The 18,312-nt window shown below is 38.9% G+C and overlaps 2 protein-coding genes across 4 annotated transcripts; one reads left to right on the top strand and one right to left on the bottom strand.

Annotated features, from left to right (window-relative positions):
* Positions 1–2,329: 2,329 nt before the first annotated feature.
* Positions 2,330–8,234, bottom strand: LOC146312558 (uncharacterized). Its single transcript, XM_084739410.1, has 4 exons — positions 8,229–8,234; positions 7,602–8,183; positions 7,353–7,483; positions 2,330–2,381 (listed from the first exon to the last, which is right to left on the bottom strand). Exons 1-4 carry the CDS (start codon positions 8,232–8,234, stop codon positions 2,330–2,332), a joined length of 771 nt encoding a protein of 256 aa, XP_084595536.1.
* A 318-nt stretch (positions 8,235–8,552) lies between these two features.
* LOC146312557 (uncharacterized) lies at positions 8,553–10,103 on the top strand. 3 transcript variants are annotated; one of them, XM_084739099.1, is made up of 5 exons: positions 8,555–8,824; positions 9,240–9,277; positions 9,360–9,488; positions 9,578–9,685; positions 9,837–10,103. In XM_084739099.1, the coding sequence occupies exons 2-5, from the start codon at positions 9,248–9,250 to the stop codon at positions 9,915–9,917; spliced, it is 348 nt and encodes a 115-aa protein (XP_084595225.1). In that variant the 5' UTR covers positions 8,555–8,824; positions 9,240–9,247; the 3' UTR covers positions 9,918–10,103. The 3 variants fall into 3 exon arrangements, 1 of the variants encoding a protein (XP_084595225.1); XR_014772046.1 differs by lacking the exon at positions 9,240–9,277 and having other exon boundaries at positions 8,553–8,824; positions 9,360–9,685; XR_014772047.1 differs by lacking the exons at positions 9,240–9,277; positions 9,360–9,488 and having other exon boundaries at positions 8,557–8,824.
* The last annotated feature ends 8,209 nt before the right edge of the window (positions 10,104–18,312 follow it).

The following is an 18,312-nucleotide window of genomic DNA, read 5'->3' as shown; positions in this document are numbered from 1 at the left end:
GGACTCTGGCACGTCTCAAGACCAGGTACTTCTGGTATAATATGAAGGATGATGTCACGCTCTGGTGCCGCACCTGCACCAGCTGTGCTGCAAAGGCCCGCCCAAAGAAAACCCCTCAGGCTGCTATGGGCACAGTGCGGGTTGGCGCTCCCATGGAGAGGATCGCGGTTGATTTGATGGGACCCCTAAATGAAACAGAGAGGCATAACCACTACATACTGGTAGTACAAGACTACTTCAGCAAATGGGTGGAGGCCTACCCTGTCCCCAACGAGCAAGCAGTGACAGTGGCTGAAAAGGTTGCCGCCGAGTGGGTGTGTAGATATGGAGCCCCACAGTGCCTGCACAGTGACCAGGGCACCAATTTCGAATCAGCCGTGTTCCAGGAGATGTGTGCTCTGTTGGGGATCGACAAAACACGAACAACTCCATTTCATCCCCAATCCGAAGGCCAAGTGGAGCGCTTTAATGCCACTTTGCAGAAAATACTGGCCACCACTGCTGAGCGTTGCCACTGGGACTGGGATATCATGGTTCCGTATACAGTGATGGCTTATTGGGCAACCCAACACAGCTCCACAGGCATGACACCTAACATGATGCTCTTCGGAAGAGAGATCACAGAACCGATTGACCTGGTTGCTGGTCTGCCCCCGGATACTGACAACTCAAGCACACCTCCTCTGTATGTGCAGCAGCTCAGGGAACGGCTGGAGCTCTCACACCAGCTGGCGCGGGAGGTGCTGGGGAAGTCTGTTGAACGGGCCAAACGACAGTACGATAAGAACATCTGTCAGGTTCAGTACAAAGTTGGTGATGCAGTTTGGTACCTAATAAAAGGCACCAAGAGGGTGAAGAACAGGGTATGGAAGTTCTTACCTGCCTATGAGGGCCCCTACTTCGTTGTGGACTGCTGGATGACCTAGTCTACCGGGTCAAAAAGAGCCCGAGAGCTAAGACTAAAGTAGTCCACCACGACAGGCTCAAGCCCTACAACTCTAGGGCCCCGTTGGACACCAGCTGGGTCTTCCAAGATGCTGGCACTTGGGCGCCAGTAGAAGCATCACCGCCTTCGCCTGATTCCTGCTTCCTCATCCCTGATGTCGACAGCCGTAGCCAGGTCAACACTTCATCGGACACCGAGGATGCAGCTCTGGAGGCCCTTCCGGGTCTCTACTCCTCACCTCCAGACCAGCCCAACGACAGCTGCCTTCCTGCTCTTCCTGCTCAGTCCCAACTGGATGGGGCTGAGGTCCATTCTCCTGCCAGAGGACAGCGTCATCGTCCCCTGTTGAACTTCATGCCTCTGCAGAGACCTCAGAGGAGTCGCAGACCTTCAGATGTGTTTGGTGACTGGGTTGGTCACTGAACCAAGTTTAAAGGAACTAGAAGAACTTGTTTGACCTGAGGTTCGGTGTAGGCAGATCACTGCCCTCCTCAGAGTAAAAAAAAAAAAAAAAAGAAAGAAAAAAAAAGTAAAAAAGTAAATGTTCTGTAAAGTTTGTACCTTTTTACATATTTTATGGGCCTATAGTTAGTTAGCTGACTAAGTTGAATGATTCTGACACTGTTTAGCTGCATTATTTTGGTTTTAATACCCTGTGCCTTTAAGTCGACCTGAGAATGTAGCAGAGATTTGCGCATACTAAAGAGAATTTAATCTGTTTGCACTTAAGGGGTCACCCCGATTTACTTCCCTTGTAATGTGAAGAGTAATGTCACGGAAGATTCTATCCAAGAAGTTTAATAGACAGTATTACTTTCTTTGAGCATTTGTGAGCTGTGAATGTTATTTTTGCTGTTTGGTTACATGAGGAAGGTATGCTGTGTGCCTCTGTGAACATTATATTAACATTGTCCTTCACCTGAAATTGTTCTGCCACAGGAGGAAGCCTCATTCAAAAACTGTGGGAAACAAGGGTTGTTATGGGAAATGTTTAGATTTATAATGTCTCATGTTTGCTTTCTATAGATGTAACATGCTGGAGTGATGTTAAGGTTTTAATCATCATCCAGAGTGGGGGTAGTGTTACCGGCCAGCCCTGTCCCTTTAAGATGCTGGCTCGGCTTGTGGGTGTGACATGCCGTTCAGGGAAGTGTAAACAATGTGTATGTGTAAGAGAGAGACGCGCATGGAGTCGGTCGGACTGTGAGAGTAGGCCACGTTAATGCCAAGTACAGCTAGTTTTGCAGATGTGCCCAGAGTTAACCAGGCCCAGTGTTGTGTTCTGCCCCAGATAAAAGAAAAAGGGAACGGAATAAAAATGTGCGGTTGTGCACAAGTGACCCAGCTTCATGCTCCTTCCTTTGAACACTTTGGCCCGGACTCCTAGACGCCAGTTACCAGCAACGAGCCACGAGTACATGAAACCAGCTCCCAACTACGGTTCAGAGAGAGAAAAGGTTTAGGAGGTAACACAGGGTTCGTAATGTCTGTTTTGTAAGATTATGGTAAACATGGCACGTACACTGCCCTTGTGGTTTAATTAGATGTTATATATGCTAGAAAAACATCTGAAGAATGTAACCTGAACACCATGTGATTTGTGATGCTGTGCTACACTTTAAGGTAGTAGAATTAAGGTCAAGGTCAAGGTTTTATTGTTATTTTCAAAGTGCATTTACATACACAAGAGAACGAAATTTCGTTTCTTGATCAATGACTGCAGTGCAATAGAAATATCAATAAAATAGTAAACATAATAAAATATACCATCATAATAGGAAAAATAAATAGGAAATAAATAGGAAAAATAACACTACAATATGATGCATTTAATAGTTTACCTGGATGATCCCCATGAAGCAGAAATGAATCAGACAAACAAACCACGGTCCTACAGATCAACAAACAGAGCAATCTGTTAGTCCATTGTTTCCTTCCGGAGGAATCCCCACCAACTTTCTATCCTCTGGTTTGTTGTGCTTGCCCCTTTAATGTAGCTGTCAACAGAAGAGCCATCATGTATATTGTGGTGGAGAAAACGCTGAAAGTCTCTGACTTTAACATTTTCTTTGCCCCAGTCGCCTCAAGCAATCCCTGGACAACCATCAAGTTTCTCTACTGCCTCCATGTAGTAGCCTCCAAAGATTTATGGGTCAATGCTTGTAGTAAATGCATTCATCCAGATGATTTTCTGAGAAAACCCATCAATGCAGCCACTGATCCAGATACCAAATGGCTTGAGTTTGTCATAGGAGTCCAAGCCCCAAATGTAATTAGGCCCTTTTGCAAAATAGGTTCAGCGCTGCAGACGCCTGGATGCTCTGAGTTGAACACCTTGTGGGTCTAGTTCTTGTAGAATTAAACGCATGTCTTCTTTCCAGACATGTAATCCATTTTTCTCACATTTTGCGTACATCCACCTATACCGATGTAGTCAGATGTTTGTAATTGTTCATAAGTGAAAGTAATTATCCGATCATAACTGGCATAACTCTTCCACCGAAACAGGCCACACAACTTCAATATTTGTTTTAAATGTTGTTCAGAGACAATACAACGGTGGCGACTTGGACTGTATATATATATATATATGTATATATATATATATATATATATATGCATATATATATATATATACACATACATATCTCTCTCTCTCTATATATATATATGTATATATTTAAGTGCCCAACATATGAACATGCATTGTGAGTTACGGAAATGTTACCGGAAAGAGTTACAAGCAGGTTGATGTACTTTTTCAGTAATAAAATGTCCAAATAATGGCATGATGTACTTTATCAGTGTTGGGAAAGTTCACTTTCTACATGAACTAGTTCAAAGTTCAGTTCACAAATTTTAAAATGAACTTGTTCAGTTCATAGTTCATAATTCAAAATTTTTGAACTAAATTCGCAGTTCCAAAAATGAACTAGTTCATAGTTCTTTTTTTTTTTCAATATGTTGCTGCGAGCTATTATTTTTCAAAATTATTGCCACAGCCCAAATAGAACCACAGACAGCAATTATTTTATCAGTTTTAACGTTGGAGTATCTTTTGATTACCTTGAAAGGCTACCCGGGTGCTTGAGTTCAATGTGCCGTTTCAGGTTTGTTGTTGATGTAACTCGGGTGTCAAACTCAATCACAGAAGGGGCCAAAATTTAACACACAGTCTAAGTTGCGGGCCAAACATGATTAACATTCATTAAACTGTCTAAAACTGACTATGTTTTATTCAGAAATATGAATTTGAACAGCCAGACTGCAACAACTTTGTCCTCAATAAAATAAATAAGATTTAATTTTTTTTTTCTTCAACAATAACAAAGGAAAACAAGAATATTTCAGCTCATAATATTTAAGCTCACGTATCCAGGTGGGGGTTACATTTGAAAATGTTTGCTTTTTGTCTGCACACAAGATATCACACACTTTAATCATGCAAACCCTCAATAGCACTGCATTATAAATATGATCATATAATAATATTACAAACCCATTAGCCCATCAGGTACAGATGAACACATTGACCTGCTCAATTTAACATTTAACACACCAAAACGCACTGAAAGCTTCAATAGAAAAGTCAACTGTAGCTTCTATGGTGCACTGCAGGCTTCAGATTTAAAATGTAACACCACAGAACCAGCAGTATTTTAGGAAAAGTAAACTGCACACTGACACACACTGAGGAGATGAAGAGGAGAGACGGAGTCTGGACTCTTCATCATGACTTACAATAATGCAGTAATTAATCATTTAAAAGTACACAAATCAGACTTGGAGTAAAAAAATCGCGCACCACATAAGTGTACATTAATATTATGATTCATGATCATAAAAAGTTTTTTCAGGGTTTCTGCAGGTATCAGCAAATCTCATTTAATGCTTTTTCATGCCACTTTAAACTAATTTCATGCCCATGTCCAACTGCAGATACTTTCACACACATAAATTGTAAGCGTTAAACAATGCTTATTTTTAATATTTGAAAATCCAAATGTAACTTAAACGCAACAAAGTGCTTCACAAAATAAGTAACCAAAGGAAATTTGGTCATTTGGTCAGGACATTTAACAAACTTTTCACAGAGCAGCTCGTGTCTCTGCCCTGCGGATCACAAAACAACATGCATCTATAATTCAAAGTAATGAACATACTGCATAAATGGCAGTTGGCAAATTCGCCAAAACGTTGAACTATCCCTTTAAATATATTCAATATACAGTAGTTCACATATATTCATGTCAACCAGACAAACTTCAAGTAAGCACCACCATCTAAACTGAATGATGCTTAGATCTGGTATTGAAACAGGGTGTAGCCAGACTTTGGTTTCTAAGGGTGAATACCCTCTGTCCTCCCCACAACACCCACCCACACCCACACACTCATACACAACACATGCATCTTGATGCAACTTCTGTGATCACCCAGTGAGAACACAAGGCTCAGGAAGGCCATGCACGCATGGAGGAGAGCCAGGAGAGGAACACTAGCAGCCTTGTGGGTATTGACCTCTGGCCTACAATGAGTGACAAGAGTAGCTACAAAAGAGGGATTCCTGGGCTTTAGATAACATAACTCTCCTCTGAGAAGCAAAACTGAGAAGCATAAACACCCACACTCTCACACAAACTCATCCAGATCACAGGAATGAAAAATGAGGGTATAATCATAAAAAAAACTACACGTCTTCATTATTTCTAAATGTCAAAACCCTCCTCCTCCTCCTCACACACACACACACACGATCCAGGTGAGGAAAATCCACCCAAGGGGAGACTTAGTGCATATGCCTTAGTTCCTCTCCTTTTTGCTCCAACTCTGTCTCAACGCTTTTCAGTTCGAGGCATTTGTCCTTGTGTCTCCTCCTTAGAGTATTTGACTTGGTGATCATTTGAGCCATGAGTGACCCTGCTTTGCTTTCGGCTTTCTCAGCAAGGTCATCAGCATCCCTCTGAAGTCTGGCGCACACCTCGGTCAACACAGCCTTTTTCTTTTTCAGTGCTTCCAGCTCGTCCTCCAGTGCTTTTCTTTTAAGTCCACGCTATTGCACCCTCTCGCTCCCTCCTTTCTTCATCGAGGTACATCCTGTATTTTGTTCTGGCCGTGGCTACAGAAGCCAGTAGTTCTTTTGTGAGGGACACTTTGAGAACACCCCCACAAGCTCTAACGTGGTCACAGACTAGTCTCTGGGCCTCAACATTTTTTTCAGTTGTGTTGCAGGTCTCCACCTCCCTGTTAACAGAGAAACCTCTCTCCACTGTAGATTGCCCATGTGATAAGAGCAGCAGGCGTTGAAAAAAACTCTGCAGCTCAGGGTAATCCTGGTTGAGAGTTTGATGAAGGAAAACATCAAGTCGCTGATCCATGGGTTTGAAGGAGTGAACCTCCTGACTTTTGCCATGCTGAGAAAGAAAGCTGTCAAACTGTTGCACAAGAGCATCACCTGCGATGGATAAACAAAAATAATTAATTAAATCACAATATAAAAAAAATATATTGTTCACCTCACAGCATGTTTGCTTGTAAAAAAAAAAGAACGTGAAAATAAAATCTACTAGCTCTTCATTTCAGACAACATTACATCTTTTTGACTCAGAGGGTCCGTATTCCCTCCTTATTTGGCTATAACTAGAACTGTGTAAGCTGCTTTTTTTGAAACAAGCCTTACTTTTACAAAAATTGTTAATTATGGGATATCATATTATGAGATTTACCCATGTAGTAGTTTTGATCAGAACTGAGATTGATCAGACAGCCTAAACAATTTGGAAAATAATATTGATATGTGTTTTTACTGCAGTTTAATTTAAAGTTAAACTATTGTACCTATATTAAGATCAAGTGTAGTGAGAGTACAATTTATGCACACAAACACAAAACATAGCTAAACCTTGATTTTGGAGCTATCCTTAACATTCCTACCAGCTAAGACACCGCCTGACAGCTGCCTGTCCTGCAGGAATCTTTGCACGAGTGACTTCATCTTTCTCTTGCACCATTCTGGGTCTCTTGTCATGTTGGAGGGGTCCGAGAATGCAATCTCCCTAACAGAAGGATATTTCAAAGGGCTCTTTTCTTGGATTTTCTTCATGATTCTGGAGAGGACTGTTATGCAGTCCCTTCTGAACTCCAGGGCTGAGAGTTCTCCTACACTGTTACTTGGCCTGCTCTGCAGAGCCTATGAAAGGGGGACAGCAATCAGCATTTGCAATATGGGGAATAAATACAGTTAGTTAGTTAAATTTTTTGTGTAATGAATAAAATCCTTATTGTTACTGTTAATATTGTTGCCAACATTCAACTGAGAAAATCTAATTTGCAGCTCTCTACATGGCAACAAAAGACACAAAAATAAATTAAACAACACATTAAAATAAGTAACTTAAGGACAGACTCAGTCCCCAAGCCAATGTCAGCATGGCATGCACTGACACGGTTCTTCTGGTCATCAGGATCAAGTTTTGTCAGTTTAAAGGGAGTAATGTCCTGGAGTAACTCCCTTTTGATGAAACGTCTCGCCAGACTCTGTAAAATGATAAACAGATTTGTCTAATTATTCAACATTCTCTTAATCAGTTTTGAAAAATGTGGTGGACACAGTTAAAAATAACCATGTAAATGAAAGAATAATTAAGACTATTACCTTCATCAGTTCGGTCAAGTCTTTGCACAAGAATGGCAGGACAGGCTCATCAGTTTGATACTTAGTCAGGAATGGGCAGAAAATTCTGGAGATTGCCATGAAAAAATGAAGTTTGGCTAAGATCAGGGGATCTTTGCTTGCTGCTTCGATGGTATCAAACGATGAGGTTCCAGGGTTTGGGAGTTCTTTTCTTTTGACTGCTGCTACATACTCTTTGAGCTTTGGCCATACCTCAATGGCTTTCTCTGCAACAGGCAGATTTTCCACCCATCTGTGTCCACAGAATGGGAGTGGAAACAGAGACGAACTGGTGAGTTTAATGTAGTCCTCTCTTCTTGCAGGGACATTATGAAAAACAAAGTGCAGTGCTCTCAACAGTTTGTCGACATTCCATGTGGAGAAGCCAGTCTTGAGTGAGTTGTGTAAAGTGTGTAGCCCACAGCTCCCAACAGAAATTAGCTGCCGTCCTCCATGTAGTTCAGCATGTTCTTGCTGGAAGTCATTCAGAAACTTCAAGTTTACATTTGGTCCATCCATGCCAATGGAAAGAAGATTTTTAAGGTCTAATCGGCGCACACTTTCCTATGAAAAGAATAAATATTTTATTCAAATGATTTGACACCATGCAGACATGTTGATATGGAGTTAGATTAGTCTCAATATTAATAAATGCACACAGAAGGATTCACAAATACATGTTAAGATTTATATATAAATGACTCTCTCCACACAATATTTTCAATGCACACACATATATTTGGCATTTTATATAAATGTAAAAAAAAAATCCACAAATAACCAAAAAGTTTCACAAATATATTTCTGATGCACACACAAATATTTATTGTTTTAAATATATGCAATAAAAATCCACGAATATATTTATTTTTATTTATTTATATATTGTATTTAAAAAGTATTTGCAATTTTCATCAAAACATAAGTGTTTTTAAGAAAGTGACTATCTTTTGTATTTGTGAAAATGCTTTCACATGCACTGTACAAGGATAACAGTTGGATAGTGTATGTGTTTAATTTCAAACATAAAATGTTAACGTCTTTTATGCCGTTAGATTGTTATACCCAGATGCTGCGTCTCTGGAATGGGTGCAGTGCCAAATGTGCAAGGTCTGGCTGCACAAAGATTGTGCCGGAAAGTGCCATAAACATCTCAATGATGACTCATTCAACTGTGGATGCACAGATATGAATGACAGACCAAGGTACTACTACTTAAATATCTGTATGTAGTGTCACACAAAAATAAAGATGAACACTGACATACTAAGCCTGCACTTTTCAAAGAAAGGCTTAATGAACCTTTATTTAAACCCTATGAGAAAATGCCAGCTTGGGGAGAATTATTAACCCCAAATATTAGCTGTTTTCACAGGTAGTGTTTAAAAAAGTCTGCTCTCTAAAACCATGTCCTGTAAAGACAACATAATGTTCCCAAAAGAATTTAAAGTTTTCTAAAGAAGATAACAGTTTTGACCCACAAGCATTACAATATTTTTATCACAAAATGTCAGGTGAACTTCAGGTGGAGGTATCTTCCTGTCTACAATCTGGAGATGCTTACTGATAAATGATTTTGCAGTAGCTGCTGGCAGTCCTCGTTTTTTTTCATCTTTGCAGGATAATGGATGCTGTTGAGCAAGGAGGGGGAGATCAAGGTAACTTTCAAATAGATTGTGTTCTTGGTAATTACATTCTCTATCAGTGATTACATGTTCACCCTTTACCCTTTGGTTTCAGAGCTTACACGATCATCTGATGAATGGAATGATCCGTTCCAATAGGATGTTCCTATGGCAGAACCCATCCACCTCAATTAATCTGAAACAGCACTTAAAACTGAGGACCCTGAACTTTAGTGACCAGCGGGTAAATGAAAATGTCATCAGTTGTGTGTTTTCTCATACATGTAACATATAAAAGATGAATTTATTGATTTGTACTTTTCTTTTCAATAGATCCTTGAGCTACTGAGGGTCATTGAGGAGGTCACAGGTGTAGGAGCGCAAATAAAGAGAGGGGAGATAAGACTCCTGGATTTTGTCTTCGATGTTATGCTCCCAGAGGTAAGATGGTCAATCTAGCTTGCTTGGGAAATGAAAGGGAAGTTTTGGGTTAATGTGGTCAATATTTTATTCCTTTGGAAAATACATAAACAAAACAGTGCACTCTCTAGAGCAACACAAGGTATGATTGGATCATTTAACTGTTTTTCAGAAGCTGATCAAAATCTTAGAAGAAGAAGGCATGACCCGACTGCAGGCAGAAATCATGATGGCCAGTGGGAGCTTGATTTAATTTTTGTTTTATTGTTCATTGTTTTGTCTTGTTTTTTCATTGTTTCATGTTCTGTTTCATTTGCTCATCTCCATTGTTGTTCGTACTTTTCCCCTGTTTTTGATTTTATTTCTTTGTATGTTTGTTTTTCTATTTTGGAAGATTTGGAGATGGAATGCAATAAAACTTTTATCACAAAAAAGAGAAGTCCAAGTCAAGTTCTTAATGTTGTCAGCATGATAATGTTATGTGTTTAACTGTATTTCAGAAATTAATTATAAATTATTAATAGAATTAATAGAATACTGACAATCTGACAATAGGAAAATCTAATTATTGCATTCATTTAATAGTTAAACCTGGAAATGAACACATCTCCAGACCCAGGAACTCCCTGTTCTGTTGCAGTCACACTTGTTTGGGGCCACTGTGTTGCTCATGATGCCCCTCTCTCATCCTGGAAGATCCCTAGTGGGTGAGGAAACGACCAGCAGGATTGAAATCGTTTAGCTAAGCTTTTCTCCTATGCTTTTGAGCAAAGAATGTGTGGGGAGTGTGTCCTGTGTTTAATGAAGGAATCTTCTGGTGGGCAGGCTGGGCCATATACAGGAAAGGTAGGGAGTGCATGCCAGCTTCCTGCAAACAAGATCCTGCATAATATCTGGGGAATACAGTCTTTACACTGTATTACCACTAATGATTTACAGTGCTGGCCTCCTTTTTAACACTCAGCATAAATAACAATTACATTAACTATGCTAATGTGAAGGTGATTATTGTTCAGCTCTAGTGTGAATGATGTGAGAACCCCCCCCCCCCCCCCCACACACACACACACACATTGTATTCACGTTGTTTAATAACGTCTTAATATTAATTGTAAATCAATGAAACATTAATATTATCACTTAGTTATTATTTTAAGCTTCTACTTGCTAACATCTCAGTTTTACATACTGTATAAAGACTGTAATATTTCCACCACTGACGCTTGATTTTTAAGTTAAATTGTTGTGTGAACAATCCTTGTCTTGTTTTATATACGTAATTTTTTTTTTTTTTTTTTTTTTAAAGACCGACTTCCTGTATGGAGTAGAGCTTTTACGTTGAATTGTTGTGTGAACAATCCCTTATCTCGTTTTATATATGTTAAATAACTTTTCTTTTTAAAAGGGGTTCCGGCAAGATGGCGGACTGTGTGGACGCGCTGTGAACAGCTCAGAGTAGCAAAACCTCAAAAAATGTAATTATGGACTCAACGCTCATGTAATATAGATTCATACTTCGCAAAACAGCTCCCGATTGATGTAATTATTGAAGCTAAAGACATTCAGCCTCAGTAAGTAACGCTAACCCCCGAATTCTTAGCAACTCGTCAAGCCAAAAACTACATGGCTAACGCAAAAGCTAAAGCTAGTCCTAACGCCTGTGCTCTCCTACAACACGACTACTGCGACTCAGCAAGCATGGAGACAAACGCCAAAGGCACCAAAAACTCTCTGACATCATCTGCTAAACCACCAGCCTCGCAGAAAAGACAGAAAGTGGAAGAGAACACGCCCGCTGGTCCACATACTGGAGCTGCCTCAAATGATGCCATCTTGAGTGCAATCGGGTCACTTAAAAACATGATGGAGGAATTTAAAGAGGATCTGAAACAAAATACAATCACTATAAACAGCATCACAAAGTTGGTTGAATACAACTCAGCTGAAATAAAGGAATGCAAGGAAAAAAACAAAGAAGTGGGGAAAGAAATGAAACAACTCAAGGAGAAGAACACTGAGCTGGAAAAGAGAGCTGCAGAGTTGGAAAGATACAAAAAAAAGATGGAACTTGAGACTCAACAGCCTGAAGGAGAAGAAAGAAGAAAACACATGCCAGATCGTCAGGAAAATTGTGCCACACTGGAAGGAGAATATGGATTTCATCATAGACTCTGTGCATCGTCTTGGCCCATACAACGCCGTCCGTCCACGTCAGATCATCATGCAGTTCACTGCAAGGCACTTCAGGGATGAACTCTGGCATACCACCAAGAATCATTCCATCTGCAAGGAGCTCAACATCTGCTTCGCTGAAGATCTCACCAAAGAAGACAGAGAGGCACGAAAAGCTGTTTGGCCTAAGATCGAGCAAGCAAGGAAAGCAGGACTCAAGACTATGTTCCGAGGCCCACATGCCTTCATTAATGGACAAAGAGTCTTACCTTAATTCAGGTAACACATGAGTCTTGTAATCCCAAAAATATATGAGTTTTGAGAAAAAAAAAAGTTTCACACTCAGGTTTTGCTACCTAATGGTTCGTATGCTTAGATAAAACCTATTCCTGTTTTGTTAAAAAAGAGAGTGAAAGTTCAGTTAATTCATCTCTTTTTTGTTCTGTATTAAATGTTACAGTTTAAAAATGACATTTCTCTATTATCTGTTAATGCAAGGGGTCTAAGAGACATAACTAAAAGAAAGAGCTTTTTTTTATTTTGCAAAGGGAAAAGCGTTAATATAGTTTTTCTTCAAGAAACACACTCAAAGATAGATGATATTACTTTCTGGTCTAAGCAATGGGGAGATGACATTTACTTCAGCCATGGCACTTCAAGATCAGCGGGGGTCACTATTTTACTTAAAAACTTTAGAGGTCAAGTTATCTCTCAGGTGGCAGATGCCAATGGTCACTGGTTGTTTCTTATAGTAACCCTTGATGATCTCAAACTCATTCTAGTCAACATATATGGATACAACGGGAACACTGAAAATAAAAACCTACTGGAACAAATTTCTCTACAATTAGATAATATCAAATTAACTCACTCTACGGATAATGTTATTATAGGTGGTGATCTCAATCTTGTCCATGATGAATTCTATTATAAGTTCCCTACCAGATTCTCGGCCAGTCACCTAAACAACGTATTTACCAATTTCTGCAATGAGCAAAACCTAACTGATGTTTGGAGACACCTTAATCCAGGAATATTTAAATTCTCATGGTTCAATTCCAATTATAAATCCAGAATGGATCACTGGTTAATTGCAAATCACTTACTCTGTTATGATCTCAGCTCTGATATTTCTGCTGCTCCACTAACTGATCACAGTGTTATCTACTTGTATGTAAAACCAAACAACAGAAGAACCTGTTCAAATAAATACTGGAAGTTTAATTCCAGTCTAATTAAAAATGATGATTACTGTCAAATGATTAAAATACTAATTAAAGAAATTATAAATTCAGAGGATATAACAACTCCTGTTAAAAAATGGGAATTTATGAAATATAAAATTCGTCAAATTACCATTTCATTCAGTAAACAAATTAAAAAAGACCTTGAGAAAAAGGAACTAGACATGATCAAACAATTAAATTTATACAGCAACAAATTCAACCCTACTGAAGACGATAAACAGAAAATACTTGATCTTCAACCTAAATTAGACAAAATTTATATTCAAAGAGCACGAGGGGCCTTTGTCAGATCCCGTGCTAGGTGGGTAGAGGAAGGGGAAAAAAACTCATCTTATTTCTGTGGGCTAGAAAAAAGAAGACAAGGGAAAAATGACATCAAATCCTTGATAATAAATGATGTAGAAATTACTGATCCCCAACTAATTTTCTCAGAAATGCTTAAATTCTATAAGCAGCTATACAGCTCTAAATTCTCTAATGAGGACTGTCATGCCTTTTTGAATGATATAAGAAAATATACTCCCCAGGTTGAGGAAAATTTTAGACAAATATGTGACGGCCAAATAACAATGACTGAACTGGACAAAGTAATTGGTCGCCTCTGTCTTAACAAGGCACCTGGATCAGACGGCCTCACAGGAGACTTCTATAGGCATTTCTGGGAAGATATTAAGAAAATGTTACTTCAAGTCTTCCAAGAAATATTCGAAACTTGCACACTTCCACCTACATTGAGGCATGGACTTATCATTTCCATTCCTAAGCCTGGCAAAGATCCCAGACTCATTGAAAACAGAAGGCCGATTACTCTCAGAAACTCCGACTATAAACTACTTACCTACATCTTTACCACCCGTCTTCAGCTAGGAATCTCAGATCTTATAGTAGATAGATCAATTCACAATAACATAAGGTTGGTTATGGACATTATTGAATATGGAAATCATATTGAACAAGATGGATTTCTCCTCTTTTTAGATTTCTACAAAGCGTTTGACTCTGTAGAGCACGAATTTATATTCCGAGTGCTTGAACACTTAGGGTTTGGTGCCAAATTCAGGAATTTAGTTGGTGGATTATATCAAAATGTCAATAGCAGTATCATCCTACCCAGTGGAACCACCCGCAGTTTTAATATTAATGTAGGGATTCCACAAGGTTGTCCCATTTCACCATATTTATTCATATTAGTAACAGAAATGTTATCGATTTACATAAGAAATTGTAATGATATTAAAAAACTTAACGTCTTAGGCACCGAGGTTGTCATCAGCCAACTAGCTGATGACACAACATTGTTTTTGCAAGATAAAGACCAAATTTCAATAGCAATTGAAAAAAATCAAAATATTCTCCAAAGCTTCAGGTCTAAATCTAAATTTAAATAAATGTGAATTATTCTCAATCCATGAGACATCTCAAAAAGAAATCTATAATATCCTCATTAAATCAGAAATTAAGTATCTTGGAGTCTATATCACAAAGGACCAAAAACAAAACCAACTCTTGAATATAGAAAAAAAATAAAAGCGAGTAAAGCCAAATTAAATTCATGGCTCCAGAGAGACCTCTCAATACTAGGCCGAATCTTTTTAACTAAGTAGTAGGCTGGGAATTCCATCTTTTTAACTAAGATGGAATTCCTATCAAGATGCATTTACCCAGCCTACTCAAATGCTATTCCAAGTAAATTGATCAAATCCATTAACCAAATAAACTTAAATTTTATATGGAGAAACAGGCCACACTATATGAAAAAAAGTAATATGGTGAAAGAATTCAAAGACGGTGGGTTAAAAGTTATTGACTTTGACTGTCTCAATGGAACTTTAAAAATAAATTGGTTAAAATCTTGGATCAGAAATAGCAATTCATTTTGGTACTGTGTTCCCAATACTCTATTTAATAAAATCGGTGGTTTGAAATGTCTTCTCATAGCAGACTTCAGTATAGATAAATTACCCATCTCATTATCAGAGTTCCACAAACAAATACTCTTATATTGGAAAATGTTATTTGTTAATAATTTTTCACCCCACACTACCATGCTATGGAACAATAGATACATTCTACACCAAAATAAATCACTATACTATCAGGATTGGAATGAGAGAAATATATGGTCTGTTGTTGACTTAATGGATATCGATGGCAATCTTTTGGACTATCAACAATTTTGCCTTACACATAATTTCAATCCCTCTAAATCAGACTTTACTAAACTCCATAAAGCACTTCCTAAGGAATTTGTATTTTTAACAAAAAATATATTGGTCCACCAACTGATAACACCACAACTAGGGTCATTAGTAATAAAAGGAATGCTAATCATGGATAAGAAATGCAATAATCATTTCATAAGAAGTTGCCTCACGGAAAATTTATTCCCTGGCAGACAAAACAGAAATGATATATTACTTAAATTTGATCAAAAATCAACTAACAAATTATGAACAATGTTTCTAAAATTCAATGCTACAATGTATTTCTCTACACTGTAACCAATTTCTGTAATTTCTACAGTAAAAAACTACAGTATCTACTTGTTTTATCATTTTACAAGGTATAACTGTATATTGCAATGCATTATGGGTCAAAAATAATTACAGTAACTTAAAGCAGAAGTTTACAATAGCACATTGTACAATTACAGGATGGTTTTGTTTTCACTTGGTTCTGACTGTAAAGGATACATATTACAGTTAAATACTGTTAGTATTAAGGCGGTTTGAAAGAGGACATGTTATGGCGGTCGCAGGAGAGACAACCTCCACATCTACTCAATAAACTGTAAGTAAGACGTTTTTGCCCTGCAAAATTAAAATGTGACTCAAGTACCAAGCCTAACTTCATACAGTTTAGTTACTCAGTAACGCATGTCCTGTCGCGTCATGTTGCTGACAGGAACGAAGAAAGTAACGTGAGAGGAGGGGGGGAGAAAACTGCAAAACCAGCATTTCGGTAAGAATGATGTTTATTTCTTTGGGTGAGTGACTGTATTTGACATTATTTTGTTCATCTTGCTCGTGTTTTATACGGAATATACGGGCTGTGGGACTCAGACTGCACATGTGTAGCGAAAAATACTTTAAGTTAAGCTAGCGCGAACTTCGTGCATTAGCCTCGTCACCAGCATGCGAGGAAATTAGTGGGTGGTCGGGTGGAGGGCTCCAACTGTTTTGGGATAGTCAGACCAACAGAGGGAGAGAGAGAGAGTGAGAGAGAGAGAGAGAGAGAGAGAGAGAGAGTGTGTGTGTGTGTGAGAGAGAGAGAGAGAGAGAGAGAGAGGGAGAGAGAGACGAGGGGGAGCACCACCCGTCACAGAGATGAGGAGAAATGTAGCCTAATAAATGTAATGAAACGATAGCGGGGGGGGGCATGTATGTTTTACTGTTGAACTGATGAATCCTCTCGCTACAGGTGCAGAGGAAAACCACAGGCAGTGAGCTCTACTGGGCACAGTGATTGTCACGATTTTCAGGTAAAAAAAATGTCAGTAACATTTAGATTGCTGGCCGTGTTATCCTTTCCTGTGAGATTTTAAAATTTCACATAGTGGAGATTCAGCACAACCTTTGTGCTACCTAAGCAGTTTTGCTTCCTCATGTAAGCTAAGGTTTTCTATTCTTGCTGCATTAAGTGGATAGCGAAATACTGGTCTTTACATTATGACACCAATGATGGCACAGTCAAATATGGTTAGTTGAAGCTGTGGTTACTTAAAGCTGTGCCTGTTGTATTTGTGTTGTTGTTTTTGGACAAACTTTTTTTCTGTTTTCTCTTTTTTGTTCTTCCTATTCCAGAGATGTACCAGTGCAAACAGTGTGCCCATGAGAGTAAAACTACAGTAGGATTTACTCGTCATATGAAACTTCACAGTAATGCTCCAAACTGCTCTTTTGCCTGTGGTGTCCCTGAATGTTCTCGTTCATTTAAAAAATTTGCAGCCTTCAAGTCTCATCTATACAGAGATCACAAGGGATATAAGTCTCACAGGAGTGAAGAAATTGACACAACACTGATTTGTCAGTTTGAATTTTGTCAGGCTACATTCATAACTCTGAAGGATTTACTTAGTCATTTAAAAACCCATATACAAGAGGGCAGGAAAATAGCATGTCCTTTTCGGGGTTGTGACAAAACATTCAGTGTTGAATCCACTTTTGCATCTCATATTTCGAGAGTACACAAAAACTGGTCTGCTGCACATTTACATGGGGTGGTGCCTAAACAACCAACCCGAGAAGTGCAGATTGAAAACCCTTCCCAACCTACAAGTCAGCCTTCTACCTCTGTCATTGAGAATGATGAACAGCTGGAGACAGGTGAAAGTTACGAGAGCGTGAAGGAAGAACTCTTTTTGAAGAACTTATCTATGTTTTATTTGAAGCTTCAGGCTAAGTTGCTTTTACCAGCCTCAGTCATTCAGACCATCATTGAAGAGGTCCAAGAAGTTCATGATGTCGCTCAATCACATCTATTTTTAAAACTCAAAGAGAAGTTGTCCACACTTGGAGTGCCTGACACGACTGTAACAAAAGTAATCGAGGAACTCACAAAAGACGATATATTGAAAAAGGGTAACCACATTTTACGAACAGATCAGCGACGCAAGTCAGTTTTTAAAAACAACTTCAATTATGTTGAACCTCTGCCTTTGTATCTGGGCACAAATTACTCAGGAAAACAGTGCTTTGCACAGTATGTGCCAATAAAGGAAACTCTTACCTCTCTCTTTGAATCCGAGGCTTTCAAAAAACAATATGAAAAGGCCCATTCTCGCATCCCCAAGCATGATGTGTTTGAGGATATATGGGATGGACAGAATACCACTGACAATGTCCTACTGAAAAGTGAAACGTCATCAGTAGCCTTGATTCTTTATCAAGATGCTTTTGAAGTGGTGAATCCGCTAGGATCAGGCCGGAAAAAACATAAGATACTGGCAGTGTATCTGACACTTGGTGACATACTGCCCCACAACAGGTCAAACATCGACCACATGCAGCTTGTTCTTCTATGCAGAGAGCAAGACTTCAAGTTTTTTGGACAGGAAACTGTTTTCAGTCCACTGATACGAGATCTAAAGGATCTAGAGGACAGTGGTATTGTTTTGAGAGATGGAAAAGTTATTCGAGGTTCTGTCTGTGCTATAGCTGGAGATAATCTTGGTTCTCATAGTAACGGTGGCTTTGTGGAAAACTTCAGCAGGAGTGCTTTTTTTTGTAG

This window comes from Lutjanus erythropterus, chromosome 16 (assembly GCF_056507025.1).
Source record: "Lutjanus erythropterus isolate fLutEry1 chromosome 16, fLutEry1.hap2, whole genome shotgun sequence".
In the NCBI taxonomy this organism is placed as follows: domain Eukaryota; kingdom Metazoa; phylum Chordata; class Actinopteri; order Lutjaniformes; family Lutjanidae; genus Lutjanus; species Lutjanus erythropterus.
The sequence above is the reverse complement of the archived record's forward strand: the minus strand, read 5'-3'. Positions and strand labels throughout refer to the sequence as shown.

What these genes read in the sequence shown, in the direction of transcription:
- LOC146312558 (XM_084739410.1), bottom strand. An exon ending in ACTTGACCGAACTGATGAAG is followed by an intron (nt 7,484 to 7,601) that starts GTAATAGTCTTA and finishes ATCATTTTACAG; the next exon opens with AGTCTGGCGAGACGTTTCAT. An exon ending in GACATTGGCTTGGGGACTGA is followed by an intron (nt 2,382 to 7,352) that starts GTCTGTCCTTAA and finishes TCTGAACCGTAG; the next exon opens with TTGGGAGCTGGTTTCATGTA.
- LOC146312557 (XM_084739099.1), top strand. Translation starts at nt 9,248, where the DNA reads ATGCTGTTGAGCAAGGAGGGGGAGATCAAG. An exon ending in GCAAGGAGGGGGAGATCAAG is followed by an intron (nt 9,278 to 9,359) that starts GTAACTTTCAAA and finishes CTTTGGTTTCAG; the next exon opens with AGCTTACACGATCATCTGAT. An exon ending in TCGATGTTATGCTCCCAGAG is followed by an intron (nt 9,686 to 9,836) that starts GTAAGATGGTCA and finishes ACTGTTTTTCAG; the next exon opens with AAGCTGATCAAAATCTTAGA.